Here is a 24,460-nt window from a genome sequence, read left to right on the forward strand (position 1 = left end):
GCAGGTGTGTGTGGGGTCCAGGTGCAGGTGTGTGGGGGGGTCCAGGTGCAGGTGGGGGGCCCGGGTGCAGGTGTGTGTGGGGTCCAGGTGCAGGTGGGGGGGACCCGGGTGCAGGTGTGTGTGGGGTCCAGGTGCAGGTGGGGGGGTCCGGGTGCAGGTGTGTGTGTGGGGTCCAGGTGCAGGTGTGGGGGGGGTCCAGGTGCAGGTGGGGAGGGCCCGTGTGCAGGTGTGGCAGGGATGGGAGCCCAGCTCCAGGTGGCTCCTCCCCTTGTCCTGCAGATGCCGTCTTCCCACCGTGTCCTCAGTGGTGGTGCCGTGTGCGTGTGCGTCCTGCTCCCCGTCTCACAAGGGCAGCAGAGTAGACGGGGCCCCCCCGCAAGCCTCACTGCACCTCATCACCTCCGTAGGGCGCTGCCTCCACACAGAGCCCCGTCCTGCGGTGCCGGGGGCCTGGGCTCCCCCTGTGGTTTGGGGACACACGGGCAGTGAAGGCTGTTACCTGCTGTTCCTGGCGATGTTCACTGTGACCGCCTGGTCGATGTGGGGTCTGCCAGGTTTATCCCCTGTGAACTTACCGTTGTTCCCTTTGCAAATTTCGAGCGTCTCGTGGAGGAGAGCACAAAACTACACGGCTGCTCTTTGTCTCGTCATATTTCACCATGAATTTTATCTTCCGTTGGTGGTTACTGTCTGTAAAAATTAGTGCTGTACTGTTTGCCTAAAGGCGATTTTCCATTTTTGTCATTGCTTCTACATTTGTTGAGTGGAGTTCTATTATGAGGACAACTTACTATTTATGGGTCCAATTACTTATTTATATCGATATGACTCATGGATGTTTATTTTATTCTCTGGGTTATAATCCAGTGCTCTGACCATCCGGAGCTTTCTTCAGTTGGCTCCTGTGTCCTGTTGATAGGCCGTCCTTGATTTTGAGTCTTTCCGTACCATTAGAGGCATTCTAGGCTCATGGAAGGAACCGTTTCTCCAGGGAGCCCTGCTTTAGTTTCCTGGGGGCTGGTGTTTAAACACCAGTGTCTGGGTGCTGGGGGTGCTCACGTTTGCTGGGGTGCCACTGCTGCTCGGCGCTCGGAGCGGACAGAGCGGCAAGCGTGTGAATGTACACACAAGCAAACTCCGCCCGGTGAACGGGTCTGTATCCGTGTGTCTGTACGTGTGGTGTCCTCCTCCTGACAGCTGTGTCCAGCCTGAGACCCAGGCGCCTTTGGGGCTTTTCTACATGCCCTTCTTTCCCCGAGTTAGAAACCTGGCTGCCGTGATTCTCAGTGTTTTCCTGTATTCGTTCAAGCCCGGTGCACGCGTGGAGTAACCCCGGGGTTGCTGAGCCATTCCCTGCGGGAAGCGAACGTGCTAACTGTACGCCGTGCGGTTCTCACTGTTTGTCGACGCGAGCCAGACTGGTTTCCCTCCCTTCAAAGTGGCCTCGTGATTCCCTTGTGACACAGTTAGGTTTGGCTGTGCTTGTTTGCATTGCACGATGGGTATGGTCCTGTTGTGGCCGAGCTTACTGGCTGACCTATTTGGGGGGTGTGGAGGCAGCCCCGCACGGTCCTCAGGTGAGATGTATAAGGCAGGTGCCCAGGGGCTCCACTGTGGGGCTGTATTCACCTCTCTGGGGTCCCTTCCACGCTCTGCTGCACGTGGCCATTTGCGCTGTTGCTCACATTTGCGTTAGGAACGATTTGTTGCAGGGAATGACTTGTGCACCTGCCCCTTCCTCTGGGGAGTTTATGTCTTCTTGGAAGTGGGCCCCCCAGGCCTGACTCTTCTCTCTCTCATGCTGTCCTCTGGCCGTGTCCAGGGGCCTCAGAGTGACAGACTGTGGAGAGAGGGAGATGCTCGCTCCCTGCCAGTGCGCTAACTCTGAGAATGAACACTCTGGTCCAGTTCTGTTCTTCTACCTCTCTTGAGATCCACGTGGGCGTTTAATTCATCTTTGAAGGTGCAACGCTATGAGCTGTCAGCCACAAGCAATGAGGAATGGGTTTTACAGATTGGGTATCTCACTATGGTTTGGGGAGTGGCAAAGCCAAATGAAAGTGCATTCCCGGCCCGTGGCAGGGGGTCCGGAAGCAATGGTGTAGATGGCTCTGCTGGGCCACCTGAGTGCAGACTTGGTGTGTCCCGGGCCCTGGCGGACGGTGGTGGAGGTGTGACCCGAGCCCTGGCAGACAGTGGTGGGAGGTGTGACCTGGGCCCTGGTGGACGGTGGTGGAGGTGTGACCCGGGCCCTGGCGGACGGTGGTGGAGGTGGCTTTGAGAGCGGTTGAAAGCCACCAGGGCTTCAGATGGAGGGGACTGTTGGTGTCCTTTTCAGAAACACGTTCTCTTTTGCTTTAAGGATACCCTTCAGGCTTCTAGATGCAAGCAGCTACAGAGAGAGCATTTGGAGCGGCATCTCTCTGTTGTAGAAGCTTTGTTGTCTTCCACTGGCCCTTGATGCTCTCTTGCCCTTAGCATCCTGACGGGCCCAGAAGACAGTGAGAAGTGGGTGTGTGTGTGTGGAGGGCGTGGTGCAGACACTTCCAGAGTCTCCGACACAGCTTGCATTCTGGGTGTGCTGGTCTTGATCTGGTGCTCAGGGCAGCAGTGCTGGATGGCTGGTAGAAGTCTGCGTTTGTGTATTCTGTGAAGTCGGAAGGTGCCAGTTTCAAAACCAGAGAAAAAGAAAGGGCAGATTAAAATGCGGTCCCTGTTTTAATGGTTGGTTACTGTAGTTATTTTTAAAAGAAAAAGGTTTTGAGCAAAGACTCTTGTCTTGAGGAGAGGCGGAGAGGCGGAGAGGCAGAGAGGAATTTTTATCGTGCCCAAAGAGGATGGTAATTGAGGCTTGTCTTCGCCAGGCATTCTCTAGGGTTTTGGGGCTTTTTCTTTTGAAGGTTGCTTTTGCATTTCTGAGGATGTTTTTGGAAGCAGGCTTTTTTGAATTAAAGTGATTTGTCTGATGGGAAGCATTTTCCGAGGAGGCCTGCACCAGCGCACTGTGTGGGGCAAGCTCGGGAAGAACGCGGAGCGCAGAGGGCCTCCCCGACTCTGCCGGGAAGGCGTGGCCTGGAGCCTGCAGCACTTTTATTCCGGCGACAGGGCTGAGACCCGAGGCCCAGGGTCGAGGCGCAGAGTGGGGTGTGGGCTCGGAGGGGTCTCCAAGGGGTGGTGGAGGCGGGCCGGGCCTGGAGCCCCTTAGAGGAGGCCTCATTAACCCCCCCGGCCCCCCGCCCGCGGTGTGGAGTCTGTTACCCAGGGTGCTGAGCGCGGCTGGTTTCTCTGGAAGGTTGGAACAGGACACTGGGGAGCTCAGTCTGTGTTCGGACCCCGGGCCCTGGCACATGTGTGAGAGACGTGTGTTGGGGGCGGGCCTAGGGGCCAGTGCTCTCTCATCCTGGGGCTCCGGCACGGCCGGGGCCTTCCCAGTGCCCTCCGGGTGCTGACTGGTTCTGTTAGGCTTCTGTCCTAAGCCCGGCAGAATCCCCCCCCCACCCCCGCGAGTGCCCGCTGTACTGTCTGGGGACATGTTAGTCAGCACACCAGTGCCTCGTCGGCCAGGGCTGAGCAGCGCCAGGCGGTGGTGTCTAGAGTGGCCCTCGAGTGATGCTGAGCCCCCGGCCCTCACGTCCCCAATGTACAACAAGGTGCAGACACGCTGAGGCACATGGTGGGCTCTGGGGTCGGCCCCGAGGACTTGCTGGTCCTCAGGCGGTGGTCACCCGCCTCCTTCACTCCCTTCACGTTCACAAGCTGCATCTTGTCAGGGCGTCCCCACCGCCATGCTGTTGTCACGGGCTGTCCTGTGCATCCCGTGCCTCTGCCCTTTCAATGCGCAGAGCGCCCCCCCCCCCGAGTTCTGCTCACCGCCGCGTCACTGCCCCCGTGTGAGTGCCACGTAGCGCTGTGTGCACGGTTTGGCTCTTTCCTGGTTTGGGCTGTGAAAGAGTCACTTTTCTGTGATTCTTAAACTGTGACCATCAGAACCAGATGCAGAAGAGGTGCAGGTGTGTGGCTCGACTCTGCTCTGGGGCGCGAGCCCTCCCAGTGGGTCGTGGCGTGCAGCTGTTACTTCTCTCGGATTCGTTCTGAGCGAGAAACACGTTCATTGTCTTACGGTCACTCTTTGGTGTTTTAGGGATATTCCTGCCCTACACACTGTGGTGGAAGCCATGGTGCCCACACAGGGCCATTTAGAAAAACACAGCGTGCACACTGTATGTGTGCATATAAACATACATACATGCCTGCATATACACATAGGTGCACATGCATACATGAACACAAATGCACAAAGGCACACATACATGGACATACATGCACATGCGTGCACACATGCATGTAGAAGCACACACATGCATGCACACAATGCACAGGCACATATGTCATGCACACACGTGGACACGTGCACATTTACACCAGGTGCACACGCACACACATACGTGTGCACAGGCATGCACATGCACACACGTGGACACATGCATACACATGCACATAGCACATGTGTGCATGCGTACATGCAGGCACACATACACGCACACACCTGGACACACATGCACACGAGGCGCACACATGCATACACATGTGCACCCAGGCACACATACATGCACAAACCTGGACACACGTGCACACAAGGTGCACATGCACACATGCATGCATTGCACACAGGCACACAGCACACACGTGTACACGTACATAGGCACACATACATGCAACACGTGGACACGTGCACACACAGCACACACGTGTATATGCACACATACATGCACACACGTGTACACATGTGCACACACACAGGCACCCACCCACACATGTAGCCCAGCATGGTTGAAACCCCACCAGCTGCCATAAGCAACGTTCACGTTTTGATGTGCTCTCCTTAAAAGCTTCTGCAGCTAGGGGCGCCTGGGTGGCTTAGTCGGTTAAGCGTGCGACTTTCGCTCAGGTCATGATCTCACGATTCGTGGGTTCGAGCCCCGTGTCGGGCTCTGTGCTGACTGCCAGCTCAGAGCCTGGAACCTGTTTCCGTCTGTGACTCCCTCTCTCTCTGACCCTCCCCTGCTCACGCCATCTCTCTCTCTCTCCTAGAAATAAATAAAACATTAAAAAAAAAATTAAAAAAAAAAAAAGCTTCTGCAGCTAAACTCGTGGGCTGTACATGCAGTTTCTTGTAAGTGGGGAACGCTCTCCCTGTTTTCAGTTAACGTGCATGTTTCCGTGCCAGTAATGAAACACTGTAAGACATTTTCATGGCTGCGTTACCGTGGATCTCTTTGTAGTTGTTCTGTGGCTACACACCGTTTTGTGTTTTCATTATCGTAGACAACACCAAAATGAGCTGTCCGTGTTCCTGTTCTGTTACTGCTTTCGGAGAACGTCTTCAAGTTGCTCCGTTAATGTCTGCACGTTATTCTTCCACTTTATACTTTATCGTGGATGTTTAAGGCAGATCTACGTTTCCTCAGCACGGGGGCAAGTGGAGTCCTAGAACCATGTGTTGGAGCTGGAGTTCACACCCTCCAGACCCAACTTCTCAGTCCTCACCATTTTGAAACCTGTGTCAGGGAAGCACAACTTACGGGAATGCACACGCATGAGTGCATGGCACCGCAACTCTTTACAAAGTGAACACACCTGTGAGGTCGCCCGCCCACACCCCACAAGGACCCCTCCCAGGTGGCTCCGTTGGTCAGAAGTGGGTGGGATGCCAGTGCTGCTGGGCGCGAGCATGCCATGTGGCATCACAGGTTGGGTGCCAACCCGGGAATGAAACTGCCAGGACCTAGGGCACGCACATATTCAGCCTGGGCCGGTGGTGCCACGCGGTCCACCGAGCGGATGCTAATTTAACCCCCACCATCAGTACGTGAGAATCCCAGCTGCCAGCGTTTGAGGTGGTCTGTCGTTCCCAGCTTAGCTGTCGTGGCAGCTCATGGTGTCTCATTTCGATTTTTATTTGCTTTTTCTTGATGACTAGTGAAGTGACTCATGTTATTTTTTTTGCATGTTTTCTGAACATTCCGATATCCTTTTTTGTCTATCCTATTCAAGTCTTTTGCTCATTTTCCTGTGGGTGGTCTGCTTTTTTTCCTCTTACTGAATTTTTTGTTAGGACTTCTTTATATATGCTGGGTGGGAGTCATTTGTTGGCTACATAAATGGCAAATACCTTTTTCCCCCTAGTCTTGCGTTTTTACTCTTGGGGCGTCTCCTGATGAGCTGCAGCGCTAACCTCCAACACAGCTCGGCACCCCGAGCTCCTCTTGCTACTGTGTGCTCCGCGTGCCCTTCCTCGAGCCCTGCCCCACCCAGCGTCACGGAAACATTCTTGTTTTCCCTCCTAGGCCCTCTCTGACTGGCCCGTGTGTGCTGTGAAGCATGGTCAGGGTCTCCATTCTCCAGGAGGGTCAGCATCCCCTCCAGGGCAGCATCGTCTTGCCACAAATCAAGTGACCGTGTCTGTGTGGCTCCGTCTCTGGACTCTGTTCCTGCTGCCAGTACCCGTTGTCCTAACTGTCTTAAGGCTCTAAGACCTACATGGGGCCCTGGCGTTGTTGTTTTGGGCTGCCTTGGCCGTTTTAGGTGAGATATCCATTATTACATTTGATAACCCCTACGAACTGTCCTTCAGAGGGTTGTAACGATTCGTGCTGTCCACACAGGCTCACCGGCACTGATCTCCCCACATGGCTGCAAACTCCAGGCACAAATCCCATCTTGCTGGTGTCGTTCTTATTTGCAGTTTTATTTAAAAAAATTTTTTAATGTTTAATTTTTTGAGAGGGAGAGAGAGACAGAGCACAAGTGGGGGAGGGGCAGAGAGAGAGGGAGACACAGAATCCGAAGCAGGCTCCAGGCTCTGAGCTGTCAGCACAGTGCCTGATGTGGGGCTCGAACCTATGAACTGTGAGATCATGACCTAAGCTGAAGTTAGACACTCAACCGACTGAGCCACCCAGGTGCTCAGGACACCCGGGTAAAAAATTTTTATGCCACTTGTGTCCTTACTGACTTCCAAGTCCTGTGTGCCTGTGATGTCATCCACCACCCTCATATGTCACTTTGACAGTTTGGGCCGTGTGCAAGTCAGAACTGTGTGTGCTGTCAGGTGTGGTCACTGTTTCCCAGAAGAAGGGCATGCTGGTGTCGTGTGCTGCTGTAACAGGTTACCACTGGGCCAGGGCTAGAGGCAACACAGCCTTTCTGTCCTGCGGTCACAAGGCCCGACGTCCGGGCGCCGTCTTCTGGGCCAGCAGGTCTCTGCTCCTTCTGGAGGCTCTCGAGCAGGATCTGTGTCTCACCTTGTGCTGCCCCTAGAGGCACCACCAGCCCCTCTTCCTGACCCGATGCCCGCAGTCACGCCTGCCTCTCTGACATGGCCCTCCTGCCACCCCCTTGAAGGGCCCTGTGGAGCCCTCCAGGATGACCTCCCCATCTCGAGATCTTTAGCTTCAGCCCATCTACAAAATCCCATTTGCCTGTAAAAAGCATCCTCGGGTTCTGGGCATCTTTGGGGGGCGTGTGCTGCTTCAGATACCGCAGAGCCACAGGAAGCCCCTTCCAGGCCCCCGGGGAGATGCCCAGACTCCTCGGTGTGCAGCCACCAGCGCGGGGTGGGCGCCGTCCCTCCTGAGAGCTGCTGCCTGCAGCCCTCCTCGCTCTGGTGGATGTGATGGGGCGTGGAGGCCGAGACACGCCTGCTGTACGCCACCCTTCGGCCGCCGAGCCGGCCCCACGTGGACACCACTCCGCTGCGCATCGGGGCTGGGCCGCAGGGCGTCCTCCTATGTCACAAGGAACAAGTAGTCTGCCCGCTTCTGTGGGACGGCAGAGCGGCTCCCCTGGCTCGTGTGGCCACACGTGGCTGCTGGACAGTTCGACGTGCAACACCTGCCCCGTCCGTACCCAGGTATGAGCACAGGGCAGGCCTCATCCCCGCCTGCAGCACCACGGGCGGCTGGGACGCGGTGCCACAGGCAGCTGGGCTGGCCTTGGTTCATGGCTGTCCCTCTGAGACAATGGCTGAGGTCCGCACCGTGTTTGCTCCTTTCCAGCTCATCCTCTGGTCCCGCTGCCTCGTGCCACAGTGTCGCCGTGTCTGGGCCTCTGTCAGCACGGCCAGCGAGAGCTCGGGACTGGCATTCCTAGTGGGCCCGGCTTAGTTTCCACCAGGGTTTGAGCCCGTGGGCCCGGCAGGAGGTTGGGGGCCGCGGAGACCGTGAGCAGGGCTGTTCAACCCCTGACACATAAATGGCTCCCTCACACACTGTTCTCAGTTATCACTGTCCTGCGGGAGCCACAGCGCAAACAGCATCCGCCTGTCCCTCCAGGGCCGGGAAGGGGGGAGAAGGTCCAGCCTGGCCTGAGCCGCGGGTCTCCATGAAAACAGGCCTCGTCTCACTGGCCGTCGGCCGGAAGGACTGTGATAAAAGCCATCCCGAGGCCACGCTCGCTGTGTCGGAGGAGAAAGAAGCCATCGTCCTGGTCCCCAGCAGACGTTCCAGCCCGGGGTGGGCCCAGGACATCCAGCCCTGGCGGCTCCTGCTTTGCGCCGGCTTCGCGCCGAGCACGCTCCCACTGAGAACACCGACGCGCGAGCCCGCCCGCCCACCCGAGGGGGCATCTTGGCACAGAGGGGAGAACATTCGCTGGCAAAGGCTGCCTTTCCCCTGGGGCCCAAAGAGGTTTGCCTGCTTCCGAATCACCAATTCGTTGCAAACAATTTAAAATTGGGAGATTCCACATAAAAAGTGGGATTTCTCCCTTGGATGATGGAGGATCTGAGAAGGGCTCCAGACTTAACATCTGAGCTGCCGTCCCCTGGGCTCTGAGGTCTTGGGGTCTCTAGGTGCCCGTGTGTCACCCTCCCGGCGCTGAGGGGACCCACTTTTGAGACCCGTGACGGGACTCTGCCTCCAGGGGAAGGGTCTGCTGTGGCTCCGCCGGCTTCCCGGGGTCAGGAGGACTTACCTGAGGGAGACTCGCAGGTGGTGCTCGATGGGAGAACAAACACATAACCATTAGATAGAAAATGCTCACGTTTGTCTCGTTTGTGTGGAGCTAGCATTTCGCGGTGCCCGGGGTGGGCAGCCGGCCTGGGGGAAACGGTGTGTGAAGCGGCAGGGTTTGGGGGTCCGGCGGCTCTGGAAGAGCCCCAGCTGTAGCCCCGGACACCCTGTGACCTGGGGCGACGCGCCCGCCCTCTGAGACTTGTCTGCGACCCGGGCTTACAGTGGCAGTGTCCCAGCCTGCGGGGCAGTGGGAGGGACTGAGCACAGGGAACGGCACCGTGAGGCTGTGATTCTTGTTCACTCTGGAGCTGAGCTTGCAAAGTGGTGGCCCTTTGTGCCACGTCCAGCCCGAAGGTGACCCGGACCGTGTTTCAGATGGTTTCAAAGCAGCTGCCAGTGTTCATAGTCAGGAGATTGTGACCTGACATCTGACTTTCTAGTTTCTCTCCAGAAACCTGAGTGGCGGTGCTGGTCCTGCCGAGAGGCGCGATGGTGGAGCAGGGAGGTGACTGTGCCCTGGGCCACCTGAAAGGGGCCGTCATCCCAGCTGGTCTCCCCAGGGGGCCCCTACGGTGACGTGTGTCAGTGGTGGGCCCGTGTCTCGGGAATGCCCTTGTGTCGCTGGGGAGCAGGGGCTTCACAGAGCACAGAAAATTGTGGTGCCGGGCCCGGGGGGGATGAGGTTCAGGCTCAGGCCTGGGAGGTGCCAGGAGGGAGCCGTTCAGGACCCCACAATCGCAAACAGCTTGATCCTGCCAGTCAGGGCCGGGCCTTGGTCTGTAGCCCCTCCAGACAGAAGTCCGTTGGCGACGGCAGGAGGGGCCTTGCCGTCTGTCTGCGCCCTGGGGTGCGGCGCGAGGCCATCGATGGCCCCCTTGGTTCTTCGTGGAAGGCCCCGAATCAGCAGGAGCGGTTCGACTTCACGTGAGCCAGTGTCCTCACCTACAGGGAACAGTGGTCTCAGCAGTGGCCTCTTTCCTTCAGCCGTGACTCCCCCAGGCTTCCAGGGTGGGGCCCCAGGGACCGGCCCCTGTCCTCCAAGCCCAGGATGGCGCTATACTTGCCACCTCGTGGCACCCATCGGGGGTGGGGCTGCAGGGCCTCGGTCAGCTCCTCTGGGGGACAGGTGTGTCCGCTGCTGTCCCACCGGTCAGACCCCTTCACTCTGGACAGCAGAGAACAGTGCCGCCTGTCATGGACCTCACGCCTGCCCCCACCCGGGCACACGGGGCTACCGCTGAAGCGGGGCTTCAGGGCCAGGAGACATCCAGCCCGCAGCCTTTCCGGAGCATGAGTGGGGTGTGGGCGGTGTGTGCTCGGGGGCCCTGGGCCATCTCTGCCTTCCCCTTCCCAGGGAGAGCATTGCCTTTTAGCCCAGCCTGCAGTGGGCCGGCTGCGCCTGCACCGTGAGCACGGGAGCCCCCGTCGTCCCTGGGGCTCGGAGGGGAGCCGCGTGTGCCTCTCCGCGGGCCCAGCTGTGCCGGGGGCGTGCCTGCCCTTCCTGGTTTGCACCCTTGGCCTCAGGGAGGAGCAGGACTGGGCGGGGCTCTTGGCACATGGCCCGAGAGGGAGTTTCTGTGACCTGGGTTCCTTGGATTTGCAGGATGGAGGCTGAGCTGGGCGCCGTCCCAACTGACGCTCAGATCGGCAATTTATTCCACGATGATAATAGGTTGTTGATCCAGTAACTTTTTATAGTTCACATAAAAGGCTCTTGTTCTCTGAGAAACCGTTTCTCATTTCTGGGCAGGATGGGATCTGTTTTAGACGTTGGCGTGGCCCTCCTGTGCCCCTGAAGGACAAACCCGCACTTCGGGGTGGGACCTGCCCTGGGTCCATCCCGTTGGCTGGGCAGCAAGGCCTGCCCTCTCGTCCTGAGCAGTTCCTGGCACTCTGAGATGCGGGCAACACGGCTGCCGTGTCAGCCCGCAGGTCCTCGCTGGGGTCAGGCCAGGCCACAGCTTTCCCACGCGCGGGGAAGGAGCGCAGCAGAGGGAGGGAGCGGCAGTGTGGAGGGCCGATGCCGACGCAGGAGGAAACAAACAGCGTGAGCACAGAGAAGCAGATGCCACCTTGAACCAGGCTCCTCCGTCACGTGTTAGCTGTGTGGCCCCGGGCTCGCCCTTGATGTCTCTGGTCTCAGCTTCCTCCTGTGTGCAGTGGGCTGCCCGACGTGAGGGCCGCCAGCTGACAGTGCGGAGTGGGTCAGGACGTGGCAGCTGGAGCTTGGCGGGAGAGGCCCGTGGGCACAGCACCGCCAGACACGGCCCCTGACAGCTCTGGGCCCCACCCGCCGCGTCCCTCCCTCGTGCATGCCCCACGCGCTTTCTTCGCCATACAGCAGTGAACTTTTCAACCTAGACGCCCACTTTCCTAAGTAGCCGTGGGCAGGCTCTAGGTGTGGGTCGGTCGCCTTGGCGTCTTCCAGTGTGCATGCAGAGTCCTCTGAGTGCCACCCTAGTGGTCTCCGGCCCCAGGGGCGCTCAGAGGAGCTGTGTCCTGGAGAATGCTGGTCCTGGGATTCGCTGAGCCACATGACACTGGCGTGAGCCGCTGCATGTGTGCTACGCGGGGGGGGCGGCAAACAGGGGCACCCGTGTGGCCTGCGGCGAAGGGGAGGGGGAGCCTGGTGCCTGCTCTGGGGGACGTGGTTCTCTGACGGGACTGGCCTTGCCTCTCCTGGGGGCTGGTGGTGGGACGGAGGGCCAGCAGGATTGGACCGGAGGCAGAAGGGGGGCAGAAGGGGGGCAGCGGGAGCCCATCTGAATGGCCCCCCCATCCCCCGACGCCTGGGGAAACGGATGGCTGTTCTGGGCTTGCAGATGTTACCCTGGGTGGTCAGGAAGTCGTCTTTCCTCTGCTCTGGCATGGACTCATCCCTGTGGTCTGGGCCTTAATGAAATTGGCAGAAAGGCTTCCTTTGCAAGTGTTTGGAGCGTGTGTGACCCGACGCGGTCCGGGCGTTTGTGCAGGAGGCTGGGGACTCCACGCGTCCCAGCTGGGCGTCATCTGCCCACTGGTGGCCCACGACACAGCTGCGTCCTGTCCTTGAATGAGAATCAGCTGCATCACTGATGTGGCTCTTGGGCGGGACACTGGCGGCGTGTGTGGCTGGGAGGTGCTTTTGTCGGGCCACCAGGTGTCCTGGCGCTGCTCACACTGAAATGGGACTGGCGGCTTCGAACCCAGATTTCCAGAGTCATGACCCGTGCCTGTTGCTGCGTTCACCCTCGGGGCTCAGCGGGAGGGACGAAGGTGGTCCGGCCTCCTGGGCCCTGGCACCTGCCTGAGGTGTAGGGAGGATCCACCCCAGGAAACAAGAACTCCACATCCTCTGATGGATCCCAGCAAGCAGCCACACGATGCCGTGCTCCCTGGAATTTTTGCTATTTATTTGAAACAGAACTCGGGGGTTTGTGTTTAAATGGTAAATTTCTGTCTAGAGTCCTCTTCGTAAACAATTAGGCAATTCCAGTCATGACATAATTTTCTGGAGCATTCGGTATTTCGGTCAGTGGCAGACATCTGTTTAGCCTTTCCTGACCCACAGGTGCCCGGTCAAAGGCAGAGAGGGTGCTCTCTTGTCTGGGAGGGACGGACAATGATTGGAGCCTGGTGGGGAGGGGCCCGAGCCCCAGCCGGGAGGGCAGTCGCCCCTCTTGTCTTCCTCATCCTACTGTACGTGCTGCATGTGGAGGTTTCCTCCTCCGCGAGCGACAGAGGTCACAGCTTTTGTGGCCCCGTGAGCTCTGAGCTGAGGCGTCCAGACTCATTTGGGTCAGTGTACACAGCAGACCCTTGATCTGACCGGGAGGACATGCTGTTAGGAGAGAAGGGCTCTCAGGAGCAGAGCTGAGGGGTTGCTGCCCACACCTCCACCTGGAAAGGCTTTGCCCACAGTGTCACCAGAGCCCCAGGCTCAGAGCTTGCTCTCCGGGTCTGGTGGCCTCGAGTGCGTGCCACAGCCGCTGGCTCAGGGCTCGGGTCGGGTCTGATGGGGAGGCGGGTCAGGCCACAGCAGCCTGAGGGTCTGGTCCTGGGCAGAGTCTGGTCCTGAGCAGGGTCCGTTCCAGGGCAGGGTCCAGTTCAGGGCAGGGTCCGGTCCAGGGCAGGGTTTGGTCCGGTTCGGGGCAGGGTCCGGTCCAGTCCAGGGAGGGGTCCGGTCCAGGGCAGGGTCCAGTCCGGGGAGGGGTCTGGTCCAGGGCGGGGTCCATTTCTGGGCCAAGTTGCCCCAGCTCCTGCCACCTGCTCTGAGAGGCCAGGGGCCACCGGGCGGGCAGCCGTGGGTCACGCTGCATTCCCATCTGTGTGTCGTCTCATCCGCCCCTGCGCCCGGCCCCAGGGTGCGCTCCTCTGCAGTGGGCACACTCCCGCTGGGAGCCAGAGCGCTGTGTCCTGAGGGCAGAGCCAGTGCCCTTGGCCACCACCGTCACCGTCACTGCCGCCGGGAGTCCGGGACGGCTGCCAGGGCTTCGGGGTGAGGGTGGCGAGATGGTGCCGTGTTGCCCAGCTGGTTCCCTCCCGCAGCGGGATCGGCTTCTTATAGAGGAGTCGTCGGGGGGAGACAGACTCGCTGGGACCGCCTGGTGAGGGGCGTCCGCGGAAAGAAGGGGAGAGCGCCGGGAGCCCAGGTCACACTGAGCCACGCGCAAGCAGCCCCCAGCCGCCAGGGCGCTCGGACACACGCTTCCTCGGCGGCTCTGCGGGTGACCACTGCGAGCGGGGCAGGAGCCACAGGGACCCCGAGGCCGCCAGGGCCGCGCCAGGTGCCGCTGTGAGCCTCAGCGGCCGCACCTGCCCGTGGCCCAGCCACCCCTGCAGGACGAGGCGCGGCCCTCGTTCACGGCTCCCGACCCCAGGGCCCCCCCCGGCCCCGCCGTGCCACGCCCAGGGCCCACAGTGCCCACACGCAGCGGGCTGGGCTGGCCCCTCGCATGTGGCCCCTCGCATGGCTTCCGTGGCATCTTTCCGGCCGTGTTGTCAGTGCGTCCTCGGAGGACCTCTCGCGGGATCACGCCTGCCCCACGGCGGAGCCGGGTGTCACGGGCCTGCGTCCCTCCGTCCTTCGCTGCCCTGGACCACGGCTGCCTCTTCCTCTTCTTGGTATTTAGGCCTCTACGTGTTATAAAGTTTTTATTTGTTTTTTTTTTTTTTCTCGAAACCCTTCTTTGTTCCAGGCTGCTGAGCTCTGCCAGGTCAGGAAAGCGTGTCTTTAAATAAAAAGCTCTTCCCTAGAAGCGGGTGCAGAGGTTTGGAAAGTCGCTGAGCTGCTCTCTGTGCCCCGAGAACGACAGGCGTTCATTCCAGAAGTTGCTGCCGCGCTCATGCTCCAGGACCAACAAACCGTGTTCTGTCCGCCTCGGTCAGGTGCTCGCTTTCAGGTGCTCCAGTCTGTCCACCGGAAACTTGTCTGCCAGGGTCGGTCGGGCGAGCATTTCCCCGTGGGCAGCGTCGGTTTTGCCAGTTTTGTTTCCGTTCAGCAAATTTATTCCAGCGTCCTGACGGCCTCACGTGTGGGAGTCTCTGACTCTTCCTTGGGAGAGGCAGTAACTTCTCAGCGCGCGTCTCCTTCATCCGCGAGTTAGATAGTATCTTGAGTATGTGTTCATTGTAGATCTCTGTGAGAGTCATGATTTCACCTTTGTGGAAAATTGCCTTTTAACGAGTGGGAAGATAATTTAAGGGGAAGACTATATTTTCTCTATTAGAAAAGGATTTTTTTTCATGTGTGTCGAGGGTCTAGGATAACTTGAATTAAACTATTTTACTTATGAATTTATAAAATAGAGTAGCAAACGGGAAAATCTAGCGTCTCTGTTCTCCACGAGAATGGAGTGTGGAGAATGGAATGTGCATTGTGAGTTTGACATTTCTACCTTTTTTTTCTCTGAGTAAAACTGCTCACCTATAAGGAAAATAACATCACCTTTCACTGGTTTATAGAAGAGTTCAAGGTCGAAAACACGATTTGTTATTGTTAGCAGCCGCAGAACCAGGCTGTAAAATAGATTAGGATTTTACAGCCCTTCCAACCCCACACCACTGTCTACACAGAAACAAAAGTATTACCGTCGCTGGGGTGGCCCCTCAGGGCACACCTCTAATTGTAATTTCCTGATTATCTGCGAATTCTGCAGCTAAAGGTTTAGACTGAGATTTCTGCTTTGTAGCTTGTGTTAGGAAAACAGTACATTTTCCTCCCAGTTGAGGACGGCCCGATGGTGGAAACAGCATTTACTGTTTTGATTGTACGTATTTTCAGACATACGTTAGAGATCAAACTTTAGTTTATAATCCAGGACGATTTTCTGGCTGTAGGGAAAAAATCAGACATGTGGCATTGGAAATGAGAACCAATGAGGATGATGAATTTAGGGGCACTGGCCAGTCGTTCCACGCTTACAGAGGACATGTTTGCGAAACTCGGGCCAGCCACACGGACTCCTGGGTCTGCCGGCCGCTCGATTCAGGGGCGGGAGGGAAAGGCTGAGATCCATGTGGGAGGGACCAGCGGATCATCAGTGAGGCCGTGTTTTCAGTTCTGATTCTTTCTTTTTTTTTTTTTTTTATTTTTTTTATTTTTTATTTATTTCTAGGAGAGAGAGAGAGAGAGACAGTGTGAGCAGGGGAGGGTCAGAGAGAGAGANTAGGAGAGAGAGAGAGAGAGACAGTGTGAGCAGGGGAGGGTCAGAGAGAGAGAGAGTCACAGACTGAAACAGGCTCCAGGCTCCGAGCTGGCAGTCAGCACAGAGCCCGACGTGGGGCCCGAACCCAAGAACCGCGAGATCGTGACCTAAGCGAAAGTCGGACGCTCAACCGACTAAGCCACCCAGGCGCCCCAAGTTCTGATTCTTTCTTATATCACAGCAGAGATGACAGTAAAATTAAGTTTGCAGAACATTTTTGAAAAATTCAAACCAGGTGTCTAGGGAGAAATAACTTATAACACAAATATTCCATGAGCAAGAGGCGTCTGGGAAGAAACATAACACAGAAAGGTCTGGAAGCAAAGGCTGACGGCTCTGATGTGGGTGGAGGATGGAATCTGACGCCGGGGGCGGGGGGCTGTGTCCGGACCCTCCTTGGATAATGGATAATCGCTGCCCTTGCTTTGGCCCAGACCACCCAGGAGACGTTGTGCTTCAGAGTGGGAACGGAGCGCCCCCCTCAGGATGCAGACGTGGGTGTTCACAGACACCAAGGCCCCGGGAAGCAGGAGGAAGTCCCGCGAGGGGCAGGGGCCTGGCTCTGTCGTGTATCTGGGTGCGTGCGATCGCCCGTCCGGGACTCCCGGCTGGTGACAGATAGTGGAGAGTCGAGGTGCAGGCGAGGGTGATTGCCAGCGAGAGAGCACCGCTCGGTGCCCCGTGGTCCCCTCCGCTGGCCGACGGAGGGGCTCCGCGTTGCTGTGCAGAACTGGGCGCATCGACACGGGGCCTAAGCACTGAAAGCCCTGCCTGGCGGGCGGGCACCTTCCCCTCCTACAAGCCTGTCTTTCCTCGAGCTGGAAAACTGATGCGGGTTGAACCCTTTTAAAACCTTTTATTTCGGGACGAGGACAGATGCACAGGAAGTCGCAAAGGGAGAGAAAGGGGTCAGCGGAGCCTGCACGCGGCCTCCCGGGGCTCCGGGCGGTGGAAACGGCGGCGCAGCTGTAGAACTGGGGCGGACGTCGGCACGTGGTGTGGCGGAGGCGGCGGGTTGAAGTCAGGTGTGGGCTCCCGGGTGCCCCCCTGGCTCACCCCCGAACCGGCTCCGGCTGCCCCCTCCCAGCCCGAGCTCCTGGCAGCGGGGCTCCATCCTCCAGCTTTATAATCCCGCCCTCCTGAGACGGGAGTGACGGGAACCGCACCGCGCGTCACCTTTCGAGCTTGGCGGCTTCTCTGTCTCAGCAGAATGGGGGGCCCGTCCTGGCCGTTGCTGCTTCAGGCTCGCGCCTTCTCGAGGCCAGGGGGTAGCGCGCGGCGCGGCGGGCCCCGGCGTGCGGCCCTCACCGGGTACAGAAAGTTCTGGTTGTTCCCAGGTGCTGGCTCTCGCAAGAAGGCCCCTGTAAACAGTCGTGCTCGGGCTTTTCTGAGGAAGCGGCTTGTGTTTCTCTGGGAAAAATGCCAGGAGCACAATTGTAAGTCGCAATATTTTTCAGAACTTCCGAACGACTTCCCCAGGCGGCCGTCCCGTTTCACGCTCCCAGGCGCTAGGTGTGAGCGGCTGCGTCAGCACCATCAGCCTCTGCCGCCATCCCTGCCTTTTATCTCAGCTGCCCTCACCGTGGTCTTCATCCCCCGGCGGTAGCGACGCCGACGTCTTCCCTGGTGCCCATTGGCTGCCTGTACAACCTCGCCAGTGCAGTGTCTCCTCGTGCCCGTGTTCGCTTTCCGCCTGGATTCTGCGGAGTTTGTGCAGACTTGTGAGAATTCTTTCATATTCTAGACCGCACTCCCACATCACACATGCAGGTTGTGAATGTTTCCTGCTAGTCTGCACCTCGTGTTGGTGCCCTTCAAGGCCTGTTTCACAGAGATGCCGCGGTTACTTTTTAGGAAGTCTAAATCATTGATTTTTTTATGTTAAAAATTTTTTAAGTTTATCATTTTTGAGAGACAGAGAAAGAGCATGAACAGGGGAGGGGCAGAGAGACAAGGAGACACAAAATCTGAAACAGGCTCCAGGCCCTGAGCTGTAGCATAGAGCCCAATGCAGGGCTTGAACCCATGAAACTGGAGATCATGACCCGAGCTGATGTTGGACGCTCGACCGACTGAGCCACCCAGGTGCCCCCTAATTATTGATTTTTTAATTTTATGGATTGTATTCTTGGTGTCATAGCCAAGTGCTCTTCCCATGAGCTCTGGGTCTAGAAGATTCTCTTCTGTGCAGCAGCTTAGTTTTATGTTTAACACTTGCAGGATCCATTTTCCATTGATTTCTGTATGAGGCGTGTGATTTAGGCTGAGACATGTGCGTATGTGTGTCCCTTTATGTGCTGGTGTGTGGATGCCCACTTGCCATGGCACTGTCTGTGGGAACAGCCGCTCCCCCTTCCCTGACCTGCCCCTTTGTCAGACGACAGTTCACGGTGCTGAGTGGGGTCTCCTCTGGGTTCTCTGCTCTGATCCCCTGATATGCCTGCAACCTGTCAGGACACATGAAAATTTTTTTCTTTAGTGTTATATTCATTTTTGAGAGAGAGCACACGATCGGGGGTGGAGGGGGGGAGAGAGAGAGGGAGACACAGAATCCACAAGCAGCTCCAGGCTCTGAGCTGTTGGCACAGAGCCCGAGCGGGGCTCGAACCCACAAACCCGTGAGATGGTGACCTGAGCCGAAGTTGGACGCTCTATCACTGAGCCCCCCGGGTGCCCCAGGACACATTTTTATGACTCATTTTCTTTCTATGCTTTGCCCGTGTGTTCGGGCCGCCGTGTTGTCTCATGCTTCGAGTGCATGCAGAGCATGTTTTCGGAAGCACAGCGACCCGAGTAAACAGCACCTGATGTTTAAGGAGCGTATTTTCTAACGGGAGGAAATGATGCGAGAAAATTGAGGAAAATTGAGGATCCCACACAGAAAAGAGATTTTTGCAACTTGTATAAATTTGTCTTAATTCAGATGAATCCCAATGTGTTTTCCACACTCCTCTCTTGGGCCAGAAGGGGAAGGGCCGTGAGGGCTGGAGCCAGGGGCTCTGGGGGCCACCCCTCCTGGAGGTTCTGGGACCCCCGACATCTCTGTGTCTGTGGTTCGCAGGAGGGTGGGGCCAAGGGTGAAGTTAGAGGCTGGAGTCTGGGCCAGGAAGATGCCTCGATTCTGTTGGAAGCGACTGGAGTCGAGTGTGCGTGTCAGCCCCAGACTCGTGAGACTGTGGTAAACACGCACCGTGTCTGGCACCCGCGGCCCGAGCTTGTGGCTCAGCAGAGACCTCCCTCTTACGAAGACAAGAATCTCTCATTCGTGTGAAGGGGGATGGAGACTGTCAGAAATGCCTCCAAGCCCAGTGCCAACTGAAGTGAGCTCACCGCCCTCCCTCATCGCCCTCCCTCCTCACCCCTGCCTCCTCTCGGCTCCTCTGGTTTGCTCCACGCAGGGTCCCGTCTGGCTGAGTTGGTGTCTTTTCCACTGAGAACCTCAGGACTAGGTGGCTCCTGGGCACGGGGTGACTTGGAAACACTCTGAGCTTGCTTTGAGGGACTGCTCTAACTCCAGACGCCGTGTGACTTCCCGGCTTGTCGCTTTGTTTTGGCCCCAAGCCTCCAGGCAGTTCCCTCCGTGTGTCTTTCCCTCCGCTGCCGAGCAGGGTGTCCTGCGGACCGTGAGCTGGAACCTGACGGTCCCGGTCCTCAGGCTGTTCCTCTGGAGTCGGGGGTCGGGGGTTAGCAGGACAGGGTGTGGGAAGCCACGGAGGATCGAAGCTGAGAATTCGGCTCCCCCTGGATGGTCCCAGAATCCCACGCGAGCAGTGGAAAGACCGAGAAAGTCATTTTCTGGAGTTCGAGCCCCACGTGCCTGCCGTCCCTTGTCCCCAGGGCTCAGTGGGGTCTTTGACCCTGTTCCCCACTGGCCGTGGTGCGTGCCGGCCTCCTGGCCACGCTCAGCTGCAGGTGAACAGAAGAGGCAGGGGGGAGGCTGGGCCGTCACCTGAAGATAAAACCGAGCTCATTCCAGCATCTGCATCGCGGTCGGGACGGGTCCCTCAACAGGGCAGACCCGACTGCAGCCACCTCCGGCTCCAAGGGGCTCAGGGGGGCCAGGGTACGGGGGAGAGGGTGGGGGGCCTGTGTCAGGGCCGTGGGGTGACCTCACATGACCTGATTGTCACCTTGAACCAGAGTACTTGTGGCCCAGACACGCCCAGGGTACAGGGCATGTCGCGTGAGTGTGAGGGCAGCAGCCACGTCTCGCAGGAGCCGGGATGGACGGCCTTCCTGCTGACGGCGAGCCCCAGGCCTCCCCACCCCCACCTTTTGTCTTCCACCTGTTTCTGGAGGTGTTTCCTCAGTCGCCTCCTCTGTGGAGCCCCTGCTGCGGTGCCAGGGTCCATATGAGTGCCCGCCAGGAGGGGCTGCATCCCCCCTGCCCAGGGTCTGTGTGAGCGCCCGCCAAGAGGGGCTGCATCCCCCCCACCTGCCCGGGGTCCATGTGAGCGCCCACCGGGAGGGGCTGCATCCCCCCCACCTGCCCGGGGTCCATGTGAGCGCCCACCGGGAGGGGCTGCGTCCCCCCTGCCCAGGGTCCGTGTGAGCGCCTGCGAGGAGGGGCTTCATCCCCCCCACCTGCCCAGGGTCCATGTGAGCTCCCACCGGGAGGAGCTGCGTCCCCCCTGCCCGGGGTGTGTGTGAGCGCCTGCGAGGAGGGGCTGTGTCCCCCCCCACCTGCCCGGGGTCCGTGTGAGCGCCCGCGAGGAGGGGCTGTGTCCCCCCTGTTCCGCTGCCTCCAATTCTGGAAGACAGGAACATCTGCAAACACCAGGATTTTGAGGCTGATTAAGGGGTTTCCTCGTCACCTCTCGCCTCCAACATTACTTCGTTTTTCTTGCTTTCGTCAAAGGTGCGACATCTCAGCCCTTTGGAGCCCTGGCCCCTGGCTTGTCGTGACACGAGCTGGTTGGGGACGAGGGTGGCCGGCTGGGAGGGCTGCTGCACGCCGTCCGCCGAGGTCCCGTACACCTGCTCCCTGAGCTGGGAGTGCGGCATTTGGCTCCTTCCGTTGCTTTCCTGAGGGCCAGTGTTAAGGACCACGGTGACTTCTGTGTATTTGCTGGGAGTAGTGACAGGTGGGTGTCTCTCCTCCTTCTTTGTAGGAAAACCCTATACTTGGATGCAAAGCCAACAGATTTCCAAGCAAGGAACATTCATAGGTTGTTATCTCATAGATTTGCATCCTCTCCTGATACGTGTCTCCCAGAAGCAGACACCCTTCTGCACCGTGATTGTAAACAGTAGACAGTAAATACCCGATTAACCTCATTTTCGTCGCCCCAGATGGTTGGGTTTCTGAGGAAATCTCAGGCCCCACAGGAGACGCTCCGAGGGCCCGCGCGACGCCTACGTGAGCTTGGGGACGTCCGGTGGCGGGAGGCAGGGCCAGCCTCCTGCTGGAAGGCCCCCTCCCCGCAGACGGCAGGGCCTCGGCCTCAGGGCCCAGGAGGCGTGCGGCTGAGGGTGCAGCCCCCCCATGGGCGCACCCCGTCTCCCGGTCCTGCACTTGCAGGCTGCTGGGCGTCGATGCCTCCCATGTTTCTCTGGGAAAATCAGGCCGTGACTCGATGACTCACCTTCCTCTTTCTGGCAGTGCTGCTCCCCACATGTTCACAAACTGTGCTCCTGGGAACATTCTAGACCTCCTTTCCTGGAGACGTGCTGAGGGCCTCTGTTCTGGGGCTTGTGGACTGCGGACGCGAGGAGGCGGGCCGCTGTTCCTGGCGCGGGGTGGCACGGGGAGGAGCCCCGAGTGCGAGGGCAGGAGTTTCCTGACTCGGGGTGTGACCTGGGCCCCGGGCCCCGGGAGCACCGTCTGCTCCTCCGCCCTTCTCACCGCATGCGCGCTGGACTTGCCGTGGTTGGGACTGAGATTTAAATCGCCTCGAATTCAGATCTGGAGTCAGAGCGTTGGGACTGGGAGAGGCCACTTTGAGCAGAAGTGAAAGTGAGCCCCACGCTGTGGGCGGTGGGGGAGGGCATCGTGGGTCCCCGGGCCTCAGCACACCGGCCGGACTGCGGGCTCCCTGCAGTCCTGGCTGGCAGCCACCTGTCTTTACGTGCCCGAGAACACACAGGCGCACCTGCCCGTGAACGGTGACACCTGATGCTGTCCTGGAAGGCGGGTTCAGGGCTGCCCAGGGCCAAGGGCACTGCAGCAGTCCTCGGTGGGCGCCACCTGGTCCTGACTGGACTTTGGACTTTGTGGGTTTGTGTGTCATGGTCCCCTGGTCACGACCTTCTGAGCTCCCCAGCGGCTGCAGGATGAGGCTTCCCGTGCCTGAGCACGATGTTCACAGTGGCTGGGACATTGACGGGAGGAGGGGGGACAAGTGACTCCCCAATTCATGGATGTCACCCTAAGGTCTTGTGAGAACCCCACCCCTGCTGGCTGCAGGTGGCTAGGATGGGCCACGCCAGGCTCCTGGGTGACGCCCTTGAAAATCACGCTCTGCAGGGAGTGTGGGAAGGAGCATCAGCAAGTGGGCCAGGTGGCACTGGGAACAAGATCGGGCATCTTGGATGCAGTACGGAGACTGCGTAACTGGAGGCTCGGCCTTTCTAGGGTTTTCCCTGGACTCCCCTGACCCTGGGTTTGTGTTGCTTGGCCCCTCTGGCTTCTCTTAGGGTGTGAGGTTAGCTCAACTCATTTCCCTGAGGACCAGCCCCTCTGCCCCGACCCGGCGGGTGCTCGGAGAGAGGATGGCCTGTTGGTGTCTGAAGCAGCCAGCGCAGTGGACCACACTGTGGCCGGACGTCCCCTCGGGCGCTCCTGGCGGAAAGGCGGCGTTTGCACCGTGACACACAGCGCGTGCTTGGGAGTGCTCTGCCTGCACGGCTGTGCTGACCCCGGGGACAGCACACATCCCTGCCCTGGGACTTCGCTCTAGTGGAGGAGCACAGGTGACTTGCAGATGCACAGGTTGTAGCTGAGGACGTTTCCGGTGGTATTGAGTGCTGTGTAGAAGGTGCCCCCGGGAAGGGACGGGGGGGGGGCGTGGGGGGGGCGTCTCCAGGCGGTGAAGGTGTGAGCGGTTGGAGGAACCAGCCACGGTCCTGGGCAGGGGGTTCTATAGAATTTCCAGACACAGACAACCTTAGGGAACCCAATAACATATTAAAATAATGCTAATACTCGAGGGAAAACAAAAGGAGTGAAGATTCCATTTTGCCAAGATGTCAGTAATAAACAGCATTAATCTAACAATGTTGTGCGCTCGGGGACCCTCAGCCGTGGTTCTGGCAGGAAGCAGATGACGGATGAGCCCTCTGGGTTTTACGGTGGGTCCAGAGGGTGTCTGTCAGGGCTGTGGCAGGCAGGTTCCAGTGCCAAGAAAGAGGAACTGTGTCCCGTCTGGAGCTGGGATGGCCAGGGAGCCACCCCGCCGCTCAGCTCCCCTGCAGCAGGCTGGTTCCACGCAGGCTCCCATGCTGGCTCCCACATTGGCTCCACGCTGGGTCCCACGCTGGTTCCCACACTGGCTCCACGCTGGGTCCCACGCTGGGTCCCACGCTGGCTCCACACTGGCTCCATGCTGGCTCCACGCTGGCTCCCACGCTGGCTCCCACACTGGCTCCATGCTGGTTCCCAAACTGGCTCCATGCTGGCTCCACGCTGGGTCCCACACTGGCTCCACGCTGGCTCCACGCTGGGTCCCACTCTGGCTCCCACACTGGCTCCATGCTGGTTCCCACACTGGCTCCACGCTGGCTCCACGCTGGCTCCATGCTGGTTCCCAAACTGGCTCCATGCTGGCTCCATGCTGGCTCCCACGCTGTCCCTAGACCGGGCGGGGTCTCTGAGCAGCACTGATGGATGAGACAATGGGGTGAGTGGCGGACGGCCAAGTAAGAGTCCCCACTGACTGGGACCTTGTGAGACACCGCGTGTCCGGTGTGGCCCCGGCTCCTTGTGGTGCTCCTGCTTCCTGAGCTTGCCAGTGGCTGTTCCAGGCAGGCCCCCTGCGATCCGTTTTGGGCAGAGCCGCTGCAGCTGGTGTCCCGGCTGGCGTCTGGGAAGGGCCTAGGCACTGGAGTTTTCTCTCTGGGGAGAACGAGAGTCCCAGGTTGATCTGGTCTCTTCAACCCTCCGTCCTCACTCAGCCAGGCTGTGGCAAGGGCCGGCTGGCCGCCGGTGTGCCGGACAGACTTCCCGGTGGGGAAGACAGCACACAAACAAATGAGTGAACATGTAACCTGAGGTGTGGTGATCGATGCTGTGACAAAAATAGTAAGAGGAAGGGGTGGGGAGTGCAGGGGTTGGTAGTGCTTTGGGCAGGAAGGTCCCTCGGGGGTGACCAGGCAGCACAGGTGTACAATAAATGAGGGAGGCCATGTGTTGTCTTGGGCGATGAGCACTCTCAAGGGAGGATGCAGCAAGCGCAAAGGCCCTGAGGCAGAGCCCTGGGTTTTGGGCTGGTGTGGGCTAAGGAGAGAGGGTGTGAGGTGACCAGATGGGTCTGTGACCACGACAGGGTGGAGATGGAAGGTCAGCAGCCTCCTGTGGCACCAACCCCAGGTCCTGTGGGCTGGGGTGCGGTGCTCAGCTCGGTGCCGGGAGCCTGGCTTCTCCGGCGGCCTCACGGAGCATACGCATCTTTTCATTTCAGTCCCCCCGGCTTCGCAGCGAGGCCACCAACAGCAGCAACCAGGTCTTCCTGTACTGCGCCTTCCTGGACTTCAGGTACTGCCTGCTTGGGGCCAGGGGCAGGACTGGAAGTGGCGGGGAAGTGGGGGGGGGAGTGGGGGGGG

At 58.9% G+C, this 24,460-nt stretch overlaps 1 protein-coding gene across 1 annotated transcript in view; it reads left to right on the forward strand.

The window, feature by feature from the left end:
* Window positions 1-24,460, forward strand: part of ADGRD1 (adhesion G protein-coupled receptor D1) — a 122,335-nt gene that overhangs the window by 54,213 nt on the left and 43,662 nt on the right. The window contains exons 15-16 of the mRNA XM_039249578.1: window positions 18,949-18,965; window positions 24,336-24,392. Coding sequence (XP_039105509.1) covers window positions 18,949-18,965; window positions 24,336-24,392 — 74 coding nt within the window. The remainder of the gene's footprint in view (window positions 1-18,948; window positions 18,966-24,335; window positions 24,393-24,460) is intronic.

The sequence above is a fragment of the Hyaena hyaena genome, unplaced genomic scaffold (assembly GCF_003009895.1).
Source record: "Hyaena hyaena isolate Hyena2069 unplaced genomic scaffold, ASM300989v1 scaffold_343, whole genome shotgun sequence".
NCBI lineage: Eukaryota > Metazoa > Chordata > Mammalia > Carnivora > Hyaenidae > Hyaena > Hyaena hyaena.